This window comes from Erythrolamprus reginae, chromosome 2 (assembly GCF_031021105.1).
Source record: "Erythrolamprus reginae isolate rEryReg1 chromosome 2, rEryReg1.hap1, whole genome shotgun sequence".
Classification (NCBI taxonomy): domain Eukaryota; kingdom Metazoa; phylum Chordata; class Lepidosauria; order Squamata; family Dipsadidae; genus Erythrolamprus; species Erythrolamprus reginae.
Window position 1 is genome coordinate 81,638,176 of NC_091951.1, and position 18,852 is coordinate 81,657,027.

An 18,852-nucleotide genomic window follows, 5' to 3' on the forward strand; every position below is an offset into this window, starting at 1 on the left:
GGTTGGCCCATGAATATATGGATGGCTACCATTATTTTAAATTGAAATGTTTTTATACTGATTCATGTTCATTTTTGTTGTGAGCTGCCCTGAGTCCCTAGAGAGTTGGGCGGTATAGAAATAAATAAATAAAATGCTTCTTGCCATTGGTTCCATGTCATAGCATAATGTTACACTATGCAAATGTGCTGCCAACTTAGGGAACTTGAGAAGACATCAGATGAACTTAAGAAGTGTAAAGCAGGAAAGATTCCAAATGCCTCCACGATCAAAGGCTCTGTCCCTTTGATCAATACCTCTAGGAAAGCACTGCTTTGTGTACGTTCTGCTCACAAAAGGTTGACTTGGGGATAATGAGTGATGTAAGAGGATTCTTATAGCATATATTGAGAAAAGAAAGTATTTGAGGGGGGAAAAGAGATTTTATTTATTTATCTACTATACATTTGTAGTGATTTACTGATCCTGCTCCAGTTAACAGTGGCGTCCCACAAGGCAGTGTTTTAGGACCTACTCTCTTTATACTCTAAATAAACGATCTCTGTGACAATATCACAAGCAACTGTGTTCTCTTTGCTGATGATGTTGAACTATTTAATACCTCTGCCAATACTTCTATCCTTCAAAAGGACCTTGACCATGTAGCTGAATGGTCTAACAACTGGCAACTTCAAATTTCTACCAACAAATGCTCCGTCCTACACATTGGTAAAAATAATCCGAATACTAAATACATACTTGGTAAAACTGAACTCACAGACGACCGTCACTCAGTCAAAGACTTTGGAGTACTCTTTTCCAATGACCTAAGTGCTAAAGCCCACTGTAACAGCATTGCCAAAAAAGCATTAAGAATTCTAAACCTAATCTTACGTAGCTTTTTCTCTAGAAAAACTGATTTATTAACTAGAGCATACAAAACATTCATCAGACCTATTCTAGAATGCAGCTGACCTGTATGGAAACCACACTGCATATCAGACATTAATACAATTGAAGGAGTCCAGAAATACTTCACAAGAAGAGTCCTTCACTCCTTCTCACATAACAAATTACCCTACTCCTCGAGACTTCAAATACTACATCTAGAAAATTTACAACTACATTGTCTCTGAACTGATTTAACTGTTGTTCATAAAATCATACATCATAATATACTCCCTGTCAGTGACCACTTCACATTTAACAACAACATAAGATTACATAATAGATACAAACTGAATGTAAATCGCTCCAAACGTGACTGTAGAAAATACGATTTCAGCAATAGAGTGGTCACCGCCTGGAACTCATTACCTGACTCTGTTGTTGCTTACCTCAAATCTTCAACCTTACGTTATCTACAATCAACCTCTCCCCTTTTCTAAGAGGTCTGTAAGGGGCGTGCATAAGTGCACTTATGTGCCTAATGTCCCTGTTCTACTATCTTATTATCCTTTCTATTACTACGTTCTACTTATGTTATGTTATGTTACTATATCGGGCCTATACAATTTGTGCATGGTATGTTTGTATGTATGTCTGCTTAATAATGGGGTTTTAAAATTATTAGATTTGTCATGAATTGTTTCATTGTATTGTGAGCCGCCCCGAGTCTACGGAGAGGGACGGCATACAAATCTAATAATTAATAAATAAATAAATAAATAAATAAATAAATAAATAAATAAATAAATAAATAAATAAATAAATAAATAAATAAATAAATAAATAAATAAACAAACAAACAAACAAACAAACAAACAAATTTACTATAATACTATACATGTTTGTCAAATAAACAAACAAACAAACAAATAAACAAATAAATAAATAAATTAAATAAATAATAAAATAAAATAAAATAAAATGTATGTAGTTAAAAACAAGTGTGGCTCTACACAATAGACCTGAAAACTCATGTACTTAATTGATACAGAAAGTCTCTGATCCTGTTACATTCTCTTCCATTAGTTGCACTGAAGATCCCTTTTTCTCTTAATATTCCAGCTCAAGTTATGTAGGAATGAAATGAAAGGAGACCCTTCCCCCTTCAGCTGCTTTGAACTACCAGAGGAAGACGGGTTGATAAATGCAACAAGTAATAACAGCACACTCATACTTATAGACATACAAAACACAACTGAAGCATCAGGGAAACACCCATTACATCAGTCAAGTACAACTGAAATAGATCTGATATAGATTAAAAAATAAAATGTATTCTTCCTGCTGCTCAGTCAGGCTGATAGTCACTTTTCTGGCAAGCAGTGACTGAACTATCACTTACCACATCATCTCTGTCTTCCCATTCAACCTCAGAGAGGTCAACGCTGCTGTAATTGGGCTTTCTTCGCTTTTTCCCTTCTTCATACTAGGGTCATTAAAAAAAGAGTGAGAGAGAGAAATGAGATTCCAGGTGAAAAAAACCCTGGCACTTCTATTTTTCTAGTAAATTGATAAAGGCTTTGTTAAATTTCTCCCCCTATTATATTCAATTTTGCACCACTGCATTAAAAAACTGTTCATTTGGAGTTCATCAAGATGCTTTTTAAAAACAACTTTACATGCTGGACTATAAATCCATCTCATCCCACCTGTGGTAGTTAGAGATAGCACATTTAAAAGATATTCTGTTAACCAGACCATGCCTTTTCCATTTCTAGTTCCCATGTATTGTATTTTATTGGCAATGAATTCTTGCAACAATTTAAACTAGAACAATTTAAAAAAATAGTGATTACTATTCATTTTCTTACAAAACTCTGGCCCATACATCTTATACATAAGATGCAAACCTTTGAGTTTTCAAAAGTGTTCAAGTATTTTTCAGAGTATAAAATGCACCTTTTCTCCTGAAAAAGTGGGTAAAAATTTAGGTGCACCTTTTATAAACCAAATATGGGTGTTTTGGGGTTCCCACGCCCTCTGTGTGTCATGTTTTGCCCTCCCCAGCCCCCAGAAGAACTTAGCAGGCCAAAAATGGGCTTTTTGGTGGAAAAGGGCTGTGCAGAGCACTACAGAATACTTCTGGGCACCTGGGAGGGTAAAAATTGGATGCATAGAGGCCAAAAAAGTAATTTTTCTTGTTTTCTTTATAATCTTATAATACGGACAATATGGTACATTCTGCTACAAAACAGTTCACAATACAGCACATGGAAAATACGTAAGACCTTGGTCATACTTGCAAAATTTACAAAAGACATCTTGAACCTTCTCTTCCAGACCTGTAGGGAGTTATATTTCCTAGAGTGTTATCAACAAACTGTTTATATATTGCTATTTAAACAAGATAAGAGACTACTCCTGGGATGATTGGTGTTAGTATCTACTTGATATTACATTTTATCTGTTCTTTCATGGAGAAAAATGCAAGAAACACAGCAATAAGGAAATGTAATAATAAACACTGCTATTGTAATACTGTAAATCTTTATTTTTTTAAAAAAAATAAACATCACAGTTACAAATGAGTTGGCACTGGTGGTTACTTTCATAACATAGAAATATCCTGCCCCCTGCTGCATCCAACAGAAAAGACATTCTGCTAAAAATAACTAACTTTCCAATGTGTAGGCTAAGTTTGATGTTTAAAATGGAATTTCCTAACTTTCCAAGAAAATAAATCAAAGGCTATATATTAAAGAATGTTATTCATTACTAAATTAACACTGTTCAAAAGCCATTTTGGATCCATTAGTTGTAATTAGGCTTCAAAATTGAGTTTTTAAACTTAAAGTTGCAATGCACAAAAGATTCACACTTTGTTATTTCTGTGGGACCTAAATTCTTCATGCAAAGATGTCCCCGCATCAGTCAAGAGTAGTTGTGTTTTATCATATCACCATCCTCTATCCTTTGTTTAATTTAACAACAAAGCATGGTGAGCTTGCATTCAACTGGTGCCAGGAAATAGTGTCATCATGGACATTTAACAACTAATTATATATCTAGTGCCATAATGGACTCATATAGCTAGCTGAACAAGGAAATGATCATCCAGAATTCAATTAATTAATTCAATCCCCTCAGGAAGGCTGGTGGCAACGGAAATATAGAAAAAACTGAAATGGTTAAGGTGTGGTCATTCTCACCTGGAGACTGAGGAAGTTGCCATCTTCAAAGTAATTGCTAGGCTGTATATACATCTGTCCTCTTTGGTCTTTTTCTATTTTTAGCTTTTTTAAAAGCTGTGTTGTGCTTAATTTTAGCATCATTGGGGATGTCCTGATCACTTGATCATGATATAATATTGATCATGTGACCTTGAAATATTTCAAGGTTACCTGACCATCTCCAGAAAACGCTGCAAGCTTGTGCATAGTTTTACCAAAATTAAAGAAAGAAGATGAATGATTAACTCAAATAGATATTTCTCCCTTGGCCGTTTTTCTACTTAGCTCCTTGTCCTCTCTGAAGCTTGAAAATGTTCTTTTTTCTCCCATGTGAAAGAGAAAAAAAATAAAACCTGTATTTTTCATGAGTATAAGAATGTATCAAAAACATGGGATTGAACTGAACAACAATGTCAAACAACTGAAACATAGCAGATATTTTGATTTCTCCCTTACCAGGTCTAGTCCTGACCTACAGAAGCTGAAAACCTTTCAAAATAAGGAGGAGTATATATGTTGTCAGCTTCACACCTACAAAAAATGGTCCAAGTTGCTTCTCTTACTAGAGAGAAGCTGCCATGATCATAATCCAAGGAGCAGCTAAGTAGTGGCAGACATTCCCTCAACTTCTAGAGCCAAAATAAATATCTTTTTTCAACTCCTTCCTTTCATCGAGGTTAGAGGAACATTATTTATGATTCTTGTTAGAATAAAAAACTTGCCAAGCTCTGCTCTCATTAGTCACATCTATGCCCATAGCTTACAATATCGCACCATAAATTCTGGAAATAGCCTTATACAGATTTGTGAGAGAAAACCTGTCTGATCATTTTTATCACAGTCAACTTTGAAATGAATCCTTTGCATTCCTCAGTGACAACCATAGCAATCCTTACCGAATCACCTGAAATCTGTTTGTTATAATAGTGTCAGACTAAACTCAGGTTCATAGCCCCATTCAGTCAGAAACCTCTTGTTTTATAGAAGCTTGCTTTAGCCAAAATGAAGGTAAAACAGAGAGAGAGAGAGAAAGAATTGTATATTATGCCATATTTATAAGATAAAATAAAATACAATATATAATAACAGTAACTAAATACTCGTGCTCCGCTACAGAACTATATGATCGGGCGTGATAAATCTACACTTACAGCTTTAAAATTAATGAGTACAGTGTTCCCTAGACTTTCCCGGTTCCGACATTCACGATTCACCACAGTTTAAAAAAAATATTAATTAAAAAATACTTTGTGGGTTTTTTCTACACCACGTTTTTCCCCGGCCATGATGTCATACATCATCATCAAATTATTGTTAATAAATAATTATGTTAATAAATATCAGGATCACTAAGTATCTTCTTCAATGGTGAGTACCAGTAATAATGGTGACTAATAATCTAAAGGTTGTTAAGGGAATTGGAAATTGTAATTTAGGGGTTTAAAGTGTCAGGGGATGTCCTGGGATACTGTTCATAGCCCAAAATAGTGTAATTACTTCCGCATCTCTACTTCGTGGAAATTTGACTTCTGTGGGGGGTCTTGGAACGCATCCCCCGCGAAAATCAAGGGAACACTGTAGTTAAAATCAGCCCCCCCTTTCCCCTCCTCTCCTCAGGCTTGGCCCACAGAATCCTATCCCAGGCATAGGCAAAGTTGGTCCTTCTAGGACTTATGAACTTCAACTCCCAGAATTCATGAGCCAATCCTGCTAGCTCAGGAATTCTGGGAGTTGAAGTCCACATGTCTTAGAAGAGTCAACTTTGCCTACCCCTGCCCTATCCTATTGCCTTCTCACCCTCAGGCTTGCCATACAGAATCCTTCTGTATCCTATCCCTTATCTCCCTCAGCCTTGCTGCCCAGAAGCCTCCCCTAGCTGGCTGCTATGAAAGTAAAACTGAACCTGAAATCCGTCTCCTCTGCTTGTGTTTTGCATTTGTAACAGAATTATTTTCTGGTGGGTAGAGGGAGTAGAACTCATTAGCATCAGAGGGTTGAGCACCTAGAAGCCAAGAGGAACATATGTGGTAAATTTCAAGCTTGTAGACCTTTAACCGATTAACAGAGTTGGAAAGAACTTTGTCGGTCATCTAGTCCAACCCCCTGCTCAAGCAGGAGACCTTATACTATTTCTGACAAATGGCAGTCCAATCTCTTCCTGAAAGTCTCAAGTGATGAAGCCCGCACAACTTCCAAAGGCAAGCTGTTCCATTTGTTGATTGTTCTCGCTGTCAGAAAGACTTTACAGTTCTGGAGAATTCCTGATTATGGCATGAGTGGTTTTTCCTTTTATATATATAGATAGCGATCTTTTTTTTCACAGCAGAACATCAGAGGGTACTAGAGAGCATCATAAGCATCTCACTGATTCATAACACCCTGTTGTTTCTATTGTGGAGAACAATATCTCTCTTCTCAAAATCCTGGCCGGCAGTGAGAACAGCCAATTCTGTAGTCATGGGGGCATTGAAACAACCTCGGTGCTCTCCAGAAGGCTTCCTATCGGCATTAATCACCACTTGTTAGCCCTTGTGCCTCTTAGGAACAGAATAAACAGCAGCCTAAAGTTCCAGAATATACTTGGTGTGTTCATGCAGCAAATGAGCCGGGGTGGCGCAGCAGGTAGAGTGCTGTACTGCAGGCCACTGAAACTGATTTGTAGATCTGAAGGTCAGTGGTTCAAATGTCATCACTGGCTCAAGGTTGATTCAGCCTTCCATCCTTCCGAGATGGGTAAAACGAGGACCCGGATTGTGGGGGCAATAGCCTGGCTCTGTTTAAAAAGTGCTATTGCTTACATGTTGTAAGCCACCCTGAGTCTAAGGAGAAGGGCGGCATAAAAAAATCGAATAAATAAATAAAAATCGAATAAATAAACTTCTGCAGTTGGGTAATCAGTTGTGGATTAGTCTCTGGGTAGATTCCACAATGGATGTTCCTTTCATTGTCATCATCTGGAGAAATGAAAGCTGCTGTTGATACTCTCTATCCTGTGGTAGATCTGCCCCTGCACTTTGAATGTTGGCATAAAATTTCCTCCCTTCACTTCTTTGGCTCCAAAATACATCATTGTACTTCTGGACAGCAGAAAGAAAGCACTTTGCAATTGGATGCTGGTGGGTGAGAAAGGTTCAGGGGAGGTCTGAAGGGGATGGAGATGGACTTTACCAACACTGCAGAACATCCCGTGACTCTTATCGTGCCACTGTAGAACATGGAATCAGGCACAGGGTAATCGGGATCAACAACCTTGTTCCTGGAGTAATCAATCTGAGGTTCATATTTAAAACCAGACAACTACTTATTTTCCAAGGCATAGATCTCATTTGTGACTGATTAACATAGGGCTTATTAGATGTACAGTGGTCCACAAAGTAGGGACAATACATCTCTCTCTTCCCCCCCACACACATTGTCCCTCATTTCCCTCCCTCTCTCTTTACCCCTCGTCTCTCTGCCTCTGTCTCTCTCTATCGGAGAATCCTTGCAAGGGGCTCCCAGAGGCTCCGCTCCACACCCAGCAGCAAAGCATTGCATTCCAGGCGGCTGCACGGGGCCTCCGGGTGGCAGGGACAAGTCATGCGTGCCACTGAGTTAGCCCGTCCTGGCAGAGACAGTGGCGGTGGCGGGGGCCTGGGGCATGGACATGACATCCCCGGCGCTGCTGCTCCTTGAAGGGAAGCCACCAGAGTAGCCTCAGCAGTTGCCTCCGCTGCTGTCTCTGCCGGGATCGACTAACTGTTTTGCATTTGGATCAGATTTCTTAATAGGTGGGGAGGGGGAGTAGAACTCCTTAGCATCAGAGGGTATTATTAATAATAATATAGGAAATACTAATGCCCCAATGGTCATTTTGAAAAATCTTTTCTTAGTGACCACCTAGAAGGCAAGAAGAACACAATGGTGGTAAATGTCACGTTTGTAGGTTTTACAGTTTTGGAAATTTCATGATTAATGCGTGAGTGGTTTTCACACACACACACACACACACACACACACACAAACCTATATGAAGGTTTTGGCATTTTCGGGTTTCTTCCCGTGTAAGTTTCAGAGATGAAACTTACATGGGAAGAAACCCAAATATGCCAAGACCTTCATATCTGTACCCATGAAAATCTACGAAAACATATGTGTCTCTCTCTCTGTGTGTGTGTGTGTGTGTGTAACATATTTTGCTGATAATGAAAAGGAAGGGAGACTACTATAGATCTATTTCAGACTTATTTGCCTTCATCAGATAGCCACACCCTTACTGGGATTTGAACCTATACACACACACACACACAAAATACTTCAAATAATTTAAATTGTTTGCTAAGGATAATTTTCTTATTATTTATTTTAATTATTTCTGCTTTAAATTCACATTTCTTCTGGTTTACTATCTCAGTTATTTATCATGCAATGCATATGGCAAAACACTTGTAATGCAACATACATTGTAAATCAAGTATATTAATGCAGATTATGTGCAAAATGCTAGAGAAGTCAGTAAAAATAATTATCTGTGGAAGCAGTATATTTTGGGTTGAAAATTCAAAAAATTCCAGAATGTAGCAATAAAAATACATTTTAAATACATTTTAAATACATAAAATCAGAATAGTAGTATTCTTGGCCATTTTTAATAGATAAAACATTTACCTAGTTGTGGTCTCTTATAAAGCAAGCCAGATGTAGCATCTGAAAAACCCTGAGAATTTTTCTAAAATAACTTTATTCACTATTGGAATGGGAAGATGGAAAGATAAATTTTTGGATCTAAAAATATGGTTTTCTGCTCCATTTATTTGAGCTGGGTCCCCATTAAATTGATATGCCTATGATTTTCACCTTGGGATCTATCTGGCACCAGTACAGATTCTTAATTTAATTGCCTGACTTTTAAGGAATTGATCAATTGATTGATTGTATTATCATTGGCACAATTCTAATTGATTTTCTAAAATCTTGGGGCTTTATAAAATAGAGTCATTTTTAACTTCACAAAGTCCTTTACTAAGAGACATTGAATTTGTGATAGATATGAAGCATATTATTTCCTAGAAAGGGATCTTAATGGCAAATTTCCAAGATTAAGATTGAGTTGAATAAAAAAATGAGATCCCCCTCAAAATAAAGTCATTTAGAATAAGGGTATAATTTAAGATTTCTAATCCAGAAGCTCTTAGATTATAGTTGGCAATAGAGACCAGTTATTTTTGATTAAAATTTCTTGCCACTGGCAATGATACAGTAAGTTGCCATGCAGTAAAACCTCTATTACCTTTATTACAAATATTTATTACAATGAAAAACCAACAGGTAACTGTGTCATATAAATAGGGATGATAGATGATAGATCTATGTACACATACACGAGCATTAGCATATAAATTACAAATCATAAGTCTAAATCTCTGGATCTTGAAAAGCTAGTTTCTTAAGGTATCTTAAACCATTAAACCATTTCTACAGAAGTGAGCTTTTCTTTACCAGGCAAATGAGTGCACACACATAATCTTGCAAATCATTATATAACTTCTATGGGTGATATACTGATTATAATTTTGCAAATAATTATATCACTTCTATGGATGATAATACTGAGGACTCCTGTAAATTACAGATAGATCATGTCACATTCCCAGCTTGGTACTCTCTGCTCATTCTAGGATTGCCAAACAACATATTGTTTGGAATCATGGCAGTTCAATATATACTGAAGGTTGGGAAAATTGTAGTTGATGTAGTGGTTTCCAATTTCATACATTAAATGGTTCTCATGGCTACATTCCCATTTCTTTTGGGTGAATATCTGGCTTTGATGTAGTTCTTTGTATTTTTTAATGTTACCTTATGTGAACAAAAGCAGTTTAGTTTAATTTAGTTTAGTTAATTGTCACTGCATCTCATACAACAAAATTAAATGCCATCTTTTCTGTTTCAGTTTCTGAAATAGTTAAGATATACTACCAGCAGTGGGCTATCAGATGGAACGCTAAATTGAGCTCACCGCCGTGGCTAATAAGTGCTTGCGGGGCCACTGTGATTTTGCTTCTGCACATGTGGAGGTAGCAAAATCGCGCATGGAGCCGCAAGAGCACCCGTGTTTTGGCATGCGGGAAGCAAAAAAAACTTCTGAGAAACACGGGCGCACCTGCGGCTCTGTGCGCGATTTTGCTACCTCTACAGGTGCAGAAGCAAAATCACGCTGGCTCCGCAAGCACTTATGAGCCACCGCAGCGAGCGCAATTTAACGTTCCGGCTAGTAGCCAACTGCTGTATACTACTGTATATTAAGGAAGTCTCTAGCAGTCATTTGATTTCTCTTTCATGGTCAACATCATAATTCTTAAACTGGAGAAAAAACAGATTGAGTTCATAATTCACCATCTGGTCCTTCTGACAAAATGGCTGATAGTCACCTTGACACATGAAACAATAGGGGCAACTATTGAATCTCAGTTAATGTTTGCCTTCAGGAAAGTTTAATAAGTCTTCATCTAAATGGATGAAAAAATGAGGAACCCTTTCTATGTACCTATAAACCCGAGGTAAACAATATCTTCATTCAGATCAGTTACAATTTGTTGCGTGACTTATCCTGCGTATGATTCTTTCTATATCAGATCATCTATATTTCATATTTCATTTGCATTCTTAAGTTATCATTCAGGATTATGTAAAACTGACAGCTGCTTATAATTATATCTTTTTAATATGGAAATAATTTAAAACATCTGCCATTATTTCAACATTTGCAGACTTCAACTCAGTGAATGTCTTTTTACCTAAAGTCAAAGTTGAAAGAAATAACATAAAACTGTAAGTATTGCTACCAAATTTCTTGCATTTCATTTGCATTTACAACTGGTTTTATCAGCAAAGCCATAAAACAGCTAATTGTCTTTTTAAACATATATAATTTTGAATTACTAATGAGTGGCAATTTTTGCTCTCACGGGGATTCTCTTTTAAGATGGAAATACCAACAAAAATTATTGTTGATATCCAAATGATTGGTCTCTTCAGTTATTTTAGTGAACACAAGGCATTTTCACTACTCAGTTTATTTAAATATTTGTTTGACAGCTACAGCTGTAGAGTTTTATAGAGCCTCTGAATTAGCAAGGGTAAGTGTAGGTTATCTTAGTTTCCAGCAGGCTTCCCCAGAGAAAAATGAGATTTGCTGCTTATGAAAGGCTAACACCACTTAAGTGGGCATTAATGTTTCCTCTGAGACTTGGATTCCTGTTTTTCTATATTAGGAGAAACAATTTTTCCCAGAATTTACTGCTATGTTAATACTGATTCAACAATCTTTAAATATGTTGGGCTTTTTTGCAATGTACAATGTATTGTGACAATTCATATATTTAATTTAAACTCCGGAGTTTATTATGAAAGCAAAATAGCTGTCATTTTAGTTCATGCACACACATACACACGCATTCTGTTTTCCATATCTAAGACATTTTCTATTGTTTTGAAAAGACAGATGTAAAACAATATAAATCAGTATAACTCTTTAAAAATTATTTGTTTGAACTACCTTGTACAAAGTAGGAAATAGGAAAATTGAACTATTTTGTACTAAATGTTAACAGTTTACATTTTTTACAGTTTCAAGATTTCAGTCACACTTATTTATGAAATAATGAAACTGATGATTTTTCATGCTATGAAAATACACACCTTAAAAATTATGTATTGCAACTTTCCTGTAAAATATTAGAAAAAAAATAAAAATAAGAATAATACGAGTTCTGAAAAGTGACCAAAATTGGTACAATGCAATCTAATATAAGTGTGAGTATGACCCCACAGGCTTAAACTACCATAGTTTTAGAAAATGAGAGGACAACCCATCGTGTCTCTTTTGGTTGAATGGCAAACTTTCAAATATTTTTATTTATTTATTATTTATTTTGTCCAATACATAATAATACACACTCGAAGTGAGATATATCAAGGAGCAAATAGAGGAGAAAATATAGGAATAAAATATATCAATGAGAATATAAAAAAAAAAGATATAGGGATAGAAGAGAAGAGATATGAGATACAGGAGAGACAATATGACAGGGGATGGGAGGCACACTAGTGTGCTTGGTTCGTGTTTGGTGGGGTGAGCCAAAGTTTTATTAAGCTTTATTAAGCTTTATTATTTGTTGTATTTTTCGTACTATAAATTGCACCATTCCAAAAAAGTGGGTGGAAATGTCTGTGCATCTTATAGAGCAAATGTTGCAAAGCTCTGCCCATCTGCTGGCCCTCACTCGTCAGGCTCTGTCTTCTAGCAATTGGCCTTCTTGCAGAAAACAGCAAACAGCTTGGTCAGTTTCAGCACAGCCTGATTTAGCATGAAAGCTGATTAATGATTGGATCTGCCTCCCAGAATACTACTGATCATCTGTTCCAGGTTGTGGGAAGTGCTGCTGCTTTTCAGCGCCATGGCCACCATCACATAGTGCCACCTCCGTGCACCCCATTTTTGGGTTCTGTGCATTCCATTTTCGGCCTCTGCGTGCTCGATTTTCACCCTCCATGTGTCCCATTTTTGGCTATTCCAGGCAGCGGGGATTGCCATCACCACCTATCTCCACCACCTGGAAAGGGCCAAAAATAAGACACATAGAATGGCAAGCCTGGAACAGCTGATCAGTGGTATTCCAGAAGGCAGATCCAATTGCCAATCAGCTGCTCGTACTAAATCAGGCTGTTTTGAAACTGACCAGGCTGTTTGTTGTTTGCTGCAAGGAGGCAAATTGCTAGGAGGCAGACTTTCTTTTCCTTGTTTTCCTCCAGAAAAGCTATGTACACCTTGTGTACATAGTATGGAATGCTTATAGTCTGAAAATATGGTAATTTAGGATAGAGATTAACCTATTTTACAATATTTGTGGACAAAGGAAATTCACCAAATGATTTAAATGAAGCACTTAATCTATTGTTGAGATGCAGTTGATATAATATAATTTGCATATTTAATAATTAAAAGGATGCTGTTTGAACATTTTGCCATCACTACTGGACGACAAAAGAATTAAAAAATTGTCAATCTTTTGACAATAGACTCGTCAAATATTCTGACAAAAGCTTCCAATTTTTGATTATGTGCCATCAAATCATTTTCAACTCTGCTACCACCTAGATTTTCTCTGAGATGATTTACCCCTAACCCAGGTGTGGGTTCTGGGTTTTTTCACTGCTGGTGGTGTTTTGCGCATGCACAATGCTAAAACAAAGCTTTTGTGCATGTGCAGAAGCAAAAAACAAGATGGCGCCGGCTATAGTGCTGCCAAGAGAACTGGCTCGGGGGCGTAGCAGGCCTGGGTCACTGCCAGTTCTAGCAACCCAAGCTGCCAAGATACTACCAGTTCTACAGAACTGATCTAAACCGGGAGGAACCCACTTCTGCCCTAACCTGTGTACTCATCACTTTTGTAATTGAGTTATCCACCTGTGGCCAGTCATCCCTGTTTTTTTGTCTTTCCTACACCTTTCCTGGCAGAGTCCAGAGAGCAGAGTTTTCACATAATGTGTCTGAAGTAGGATAATTTGAGCCTTGTTAGTTGTGCCTTGAGTGAGAACTTTGAGTTGATTTATTCAATGATCCATTGGTTTGTTTACTTGTTCCTTTACTGTTGATCACTGACCCTAAAGGCAGAAGCCATCCACTACGTACTTACGTGCTTGTTTGTTTGTTCAATTTCTATGCTGCCCACTCTCTAGGGACTCTGGGTGGCTCATATTTCATTGTCACTTCTAACGCTTGTTATTATATCTCTTGTCATTCATTTGATCATCTTTTACTCCAGTTTTTTCAATGTTTTTTTTTACTTTTAATACTGAAGCTTGATGATCCTTTGCATTTTCAAATATTAGGATAGTGTCATCAGCATAGCTCAGGTTATTTATCAATGGTTCTCTCAACAATTTTAAAACCAATGTGATCATCTTTCAGTCCTACTCTCAAAACAACACTATGGAGCACTGGACATCAAGATAACTAGACACAAGAACAGTTTTTCCCTGAATGGCATCACTCTGCTAAACAAATAATTTCCTCAACCCTGTCAAACTATTCACTAAGGCTGCATTACTAAGATATTGCATTAGTCTTCTCATCATTCTATTACCTATCTCCTTCCATGTATGACTTTATGACTGTAACTTGTTCCTTGTTAACTTACATCTTATATTAATATTGTTTCCTGGTTGCTTATTTGTACCCTATGACAATCATTAAGTATTGTACCTCATTATTCTTGACAAATGTATCTTTTCTTTTCTTTTGTACACTAAGAGCATATGCACCAATGACAAATTCCTTGTGTGTCCAATCACACTTGGCCAATAAAGAATTCTATTCTATCTTCCCTTCAATATACACAATATTCTGCATATAGATTGAATAACTACAGGGAGAATATACAGCCTGGTGCCACTCCTTTGCTAACCTAGAAACAAGCTGCCCCAAGTCCACGGAGAGGGGCGGCATACAAATCTAAATAATAAATAATAAATAATAAATAAATAAGTCTCTTTTATCACATTCTGTCTGGACTGTGGCTTTCTGACCTGTATATAAGTTTCCAATGAGGAAAATAAGATGTTCCGGGATCCCCATTTTTCTGAGCATATTACACAACTTCACAGTCAAAGTATTGTGTATGTAGTTGATCTGGACAGAGATCATGATTCTGAGGAAGGGTTTATGAAATCCTTGGCAAAGGTTTAGGTGGCAATAATAACAGCAATAGTAATTATAATCCAATAACCTTCAAACTATCCTTGATTCAACTATCTGAGAATAAATATGGCTTGCTTCTGAGAAGGCAGAAAATATGGTTAAAACTAACTTACGCAGCATAATCCTAAATTTATATTCTCAAAATAAAACCATATTTTCATATACTTACATCCAGATACATAGCTTTAATGAATGCTGAAGATGCTCAAAGAAAATAATTTTTATTCCTTGCGTACCATATCCCGATGTTCTTAGATGTATTTGGAAAAGTCGATAAGATAAAAGTTCCCAATAATCATAAGAAAAAGACTAATCAAAACTGATTAAATTAACTTGCATATCAGAACAATAATAAGCAAATCTTAAAGTTAAAATAGGTAAATGAGCGCCTCTGAGATAGAAGAAATAGTGTCTTGGGGGAAAACAGCATGAATTAAATGCCCACAGATAAAAAATACAGAAGGTACATTGTAATTACAGTAACAGTTGTTTTACTCTATGTCCAAAAAGATATCAACTGGATATGTCAAAAGAGGCACACTGATTCACAGAATAACTAGGGCATAAATCCCAAGAAATAATTTTATTTATTATTTTACTGAAAGAGTAGTAGATCCTTGGAACAGGCTTCCAGCAGATGTGGTTGGTAAATCCATAGTAACTGAATTTAAACATGCCTGGGATAAACATATATCCATCCTAAGATAAAATACAGGAAATAGTATAAGGGCAGACTAGATGGACCATGAGGTCTTTTTCTGCAGTCAATCTTCTATGTTTCTATAAGATATGCAAGATGCAATGTTGCTCTCGCTTCTGCCTTTCTGCCTAACCTAGGAGAGTTAATCAGGGAAACAGCAAAAGTGCCTAATATTACAAAAACAGGCAACTTCATTATCTACCAGCATATAAATGATAGTGTGGTGGGAGGAATGTCATACAGAGAAATGATGTTTAGTATGGAAGAAATGGTTAAGAATAGAATTAAGAAGAGCAAGTACAGCAAGGATGGAACCAATCAAGGGTTTTGAAGTATTGAATTTCTGGCATACCATCCTTTTGATATGGCCAACAGTATGGAACATAACCATGCACTGAAAACCAGGTGGGATTTTGTTTCTACAGAATGGCTCACATTTACTGGAGAGAGAAGGAGGTGGGTGGAATCTAATGTGCTATCTTGTGTTTTTTTTGGCCTGGGATAGAGTGCCAACATCATGTTGCTAAACTACATTTTGTCTAATCTATGAGGTTACTCATTCCAGCACTGATGCCAAAAAAGTAAACAAAAACAGGACAACAGATGAAGCTCTCTTTTGAAACTGTACATAATTTTAATTATATCCTGACCCTGTGACGCATATGCCCCGCTTACAAAACCTGATGTGAAGTTCTGAACCTTTTATGTGCTTTTCTGACCTAGGTTGAACAGATGACTCTCTTCAGTCCTAATAAGTGCTCCCTGTGTGAACAAAAGTGTCAAGTTCATTATCAAATAGGTATGATTTTTTCCAGCGGAAAAGTGGAAGACTATCACTGATCCTCTTTTTGACAACTGTCCAAACTGGTCCTCAGTTGCCAGGGAAAAAATGTGTGCCACTAGTGCAGTACTTCTCAATTATTTTCTGTTATGGTCCCCTAGGAAGAAGTAAACATTTCACATGCCCCCAACTCTCGGCTGGGACGATTGTTTGCTATATTTGGCAAGTTTTTGCTGAAAACACTCAAGTTTTTTCACAAACACAAGTGTAATGTATCTAAGTGACACTTAATTTATTTTGTTTCGTGCTATCCACTGCCAACATTTTTAGATGCAGTAAAAATACCAGTCTTTCCTCATCTCCCACTGTAGTTACAGTGAAGCCAAGCACTACATACACTTCATCATATTTCCTCGTCTTTCGGGAGATTTACGTTTGTCTCATTGTCTCCACCTCTCTCCTCCTTTCTTTTCATCCCTGTTAAATATTTTCCCATGGTGTCTCTTAAGGTTTATTATCTGTACTTCATATCTCCTGCTCTGTGCTGTGTGTTGTTGTTTGGTACAAAAGAACTGTTGCACTTACCTGAACGGTCTTCTCGCTGCACTGCAAGGAGAGTCCAACATGGGTTAATCTTCAGCCTTGCTGGAAGGGACTGAGTTAAAAATTAGCATAAATTACTGGTCCAACCCCCATGCTGCCCTTCCTGGGTCAGTCTTATAATAAAACGAAGTCATAGTGATAGTAAACCAAAGAACTTTATTAAACCAACTGAACTGGAATTAAACTCAAACTATGACAAACCTGTGACCCTGGGCCAAACAGCCGGGTGGGTTTGGACTCTCCTTGCAGTGCAGCGAGAAGACCATTCAGGTAAGTGCAACGGTTCTTCTCCACTTGCACTGCTTCGGAGAGTCCAACATGGGATATACCCAAGCTCAACTTATTAGGGGGGGGAGAAGGCTGGACCAGGGGCGCAGTATCGTTGCAAACTCTCTGCAGTACTCTGCGTCCAAAAGCCGCTTCAGCAGAAGCGAAAGTGTCCAATCTATAATGTCGAATGAATGTATTAGGCGCGGCCCAGGTTGCCGCATGGCAAATATCGTCGATCGGGGCCTGTGTTGTCCATGCCGCTGATGTGGCCGCACTCCTTGTTGAGTGTGCTGTGATGCCTTTTGGTATCGGTGTAGACCCTGATTTGTAGGCGGTGATGATACAGGAACGGATCCAGCAACTAATTGTCTTGGGTGATACTTTATTCCCTATAGATGCTGGAAAGTATGAGACGAACAGGGCTTCCGTTTTCCTAAAGGTGTTAGTCCGTCGTATATAAATTTTGATGGCCCTTCTAACATCTAACTTGTGCCATTTCAGTTCCAGTGGGTGAGACCCCTGGGTACAAAAGTCCGGCAACACAATGTCTTGAGATCTGTGGAAAACCGTGTTCACTTTAGGTAGGAAGGAGGGGTCTGGCCGGAGGACCACTCTGTTGGTGTGGAATATGCATAAGTCCGGTCTTACTGATAAAGCTGACAGCTCGGAGACCCTCCTTGCTGATGTGATTGCTGTGAGGAAAGCTGTTTTTAGTGATAACAGACGTAGCGGTATCTCCCGTAAGGGTTCAAAGGGAGGCTCCGTGAGGGCCTGCAATACTAGGGGTAGATCCCATGTGGGGAAACGGTGTATAGTAGGGGGTCTGATGTTCGCTGCCCCTCTAATAAAGTCCCGAATCCATGGGTGCTGGGAGATTGGAGTAGAAAAATCCATCTTAAGTATCGTGGCAATTGCCGCCGTCTGTCTGCAAAGTGTATTCGGAGCTAATCCCTTGTCCAAGCCTGCTTGCAAGAACTCCAGGATTTGGACCACTGATGGTGACTGAGGATCCTGATTGCGACCTCTGCAAAAGGAGCAGTAAGCCCTCCAGGTTGCCTGGTAAATTCGCGTCGTGGAGGGACGGCGTGCTGCTTGGATGGTGGTTATCACTTTATCTGGGACCCGTTCCTTCCTTAATCTCTCCCCCTCAAGTGCCACACGGCAAGACTCCACCACTGGGGGTCTGGGTGGCAAATTGACCCCTGCGTCAGTACCACCTTGTGGTGTGGGATGCGCCATGGGGGGGAAATTGAGAGGTCCATGAGGTCCGCAAACCAAGGGCATCTGGGCCAATGTGGGGCCACCAGAAGTAACTCTGCCTGTTCTTGTAGCAGTTTGTGTATTACTCTCGGTATTAGGCAGACAGGGGGGAATGCATACAGCAGTCCTTCCGGCCACGGGCAGGTTAGCGCATTGATCTGTTCCGCTCCTGGTGATGGGAACCTTGAGAAAAACCTTGGTAAGTGGCTGTTGTGGCAGGTGGCAAATAAGTCCACTTCCGGAGTCCCATATTTGTGCATGATGTCCAGGAATAGATTTGTGCTCAGGCTCCACTCTGTCGGGTCTATGGTAGTCCGACTGAGCCAATCCGCTTGTATGTTTGAGGTGCCGGATATGTGTTCCACCCGTAGGGATGCGAGATGTTGCTCTGCCCACCTGA

At 38.3% G+C, this 18,852-nt stretch overlaps 1 protein-coding gene across 1 annotated transcript in view; it reads right to left on the bottom strand.

Moving 5' to 3' along the window:
• Positions 1-18,852, bottom strand: part of CACNA2D3 (calcium voltage-gated channel auxiliary subunit alpha2delta 3) — a 700,147-nt gene that overhangs the window by 112,691 nt on the left and 568,604 nt on the right. The window contains exon 17 of the mRNA XM_070738505.1: positions 2,270-2,353. Within this exon, the coding sequence (XP_070594606.1) occupies positions 2,270-2,353 (84 nt within the window). The remainder of the gene's footprint in view (positions 1-2,269; positions 2,354-18,852) is intronic.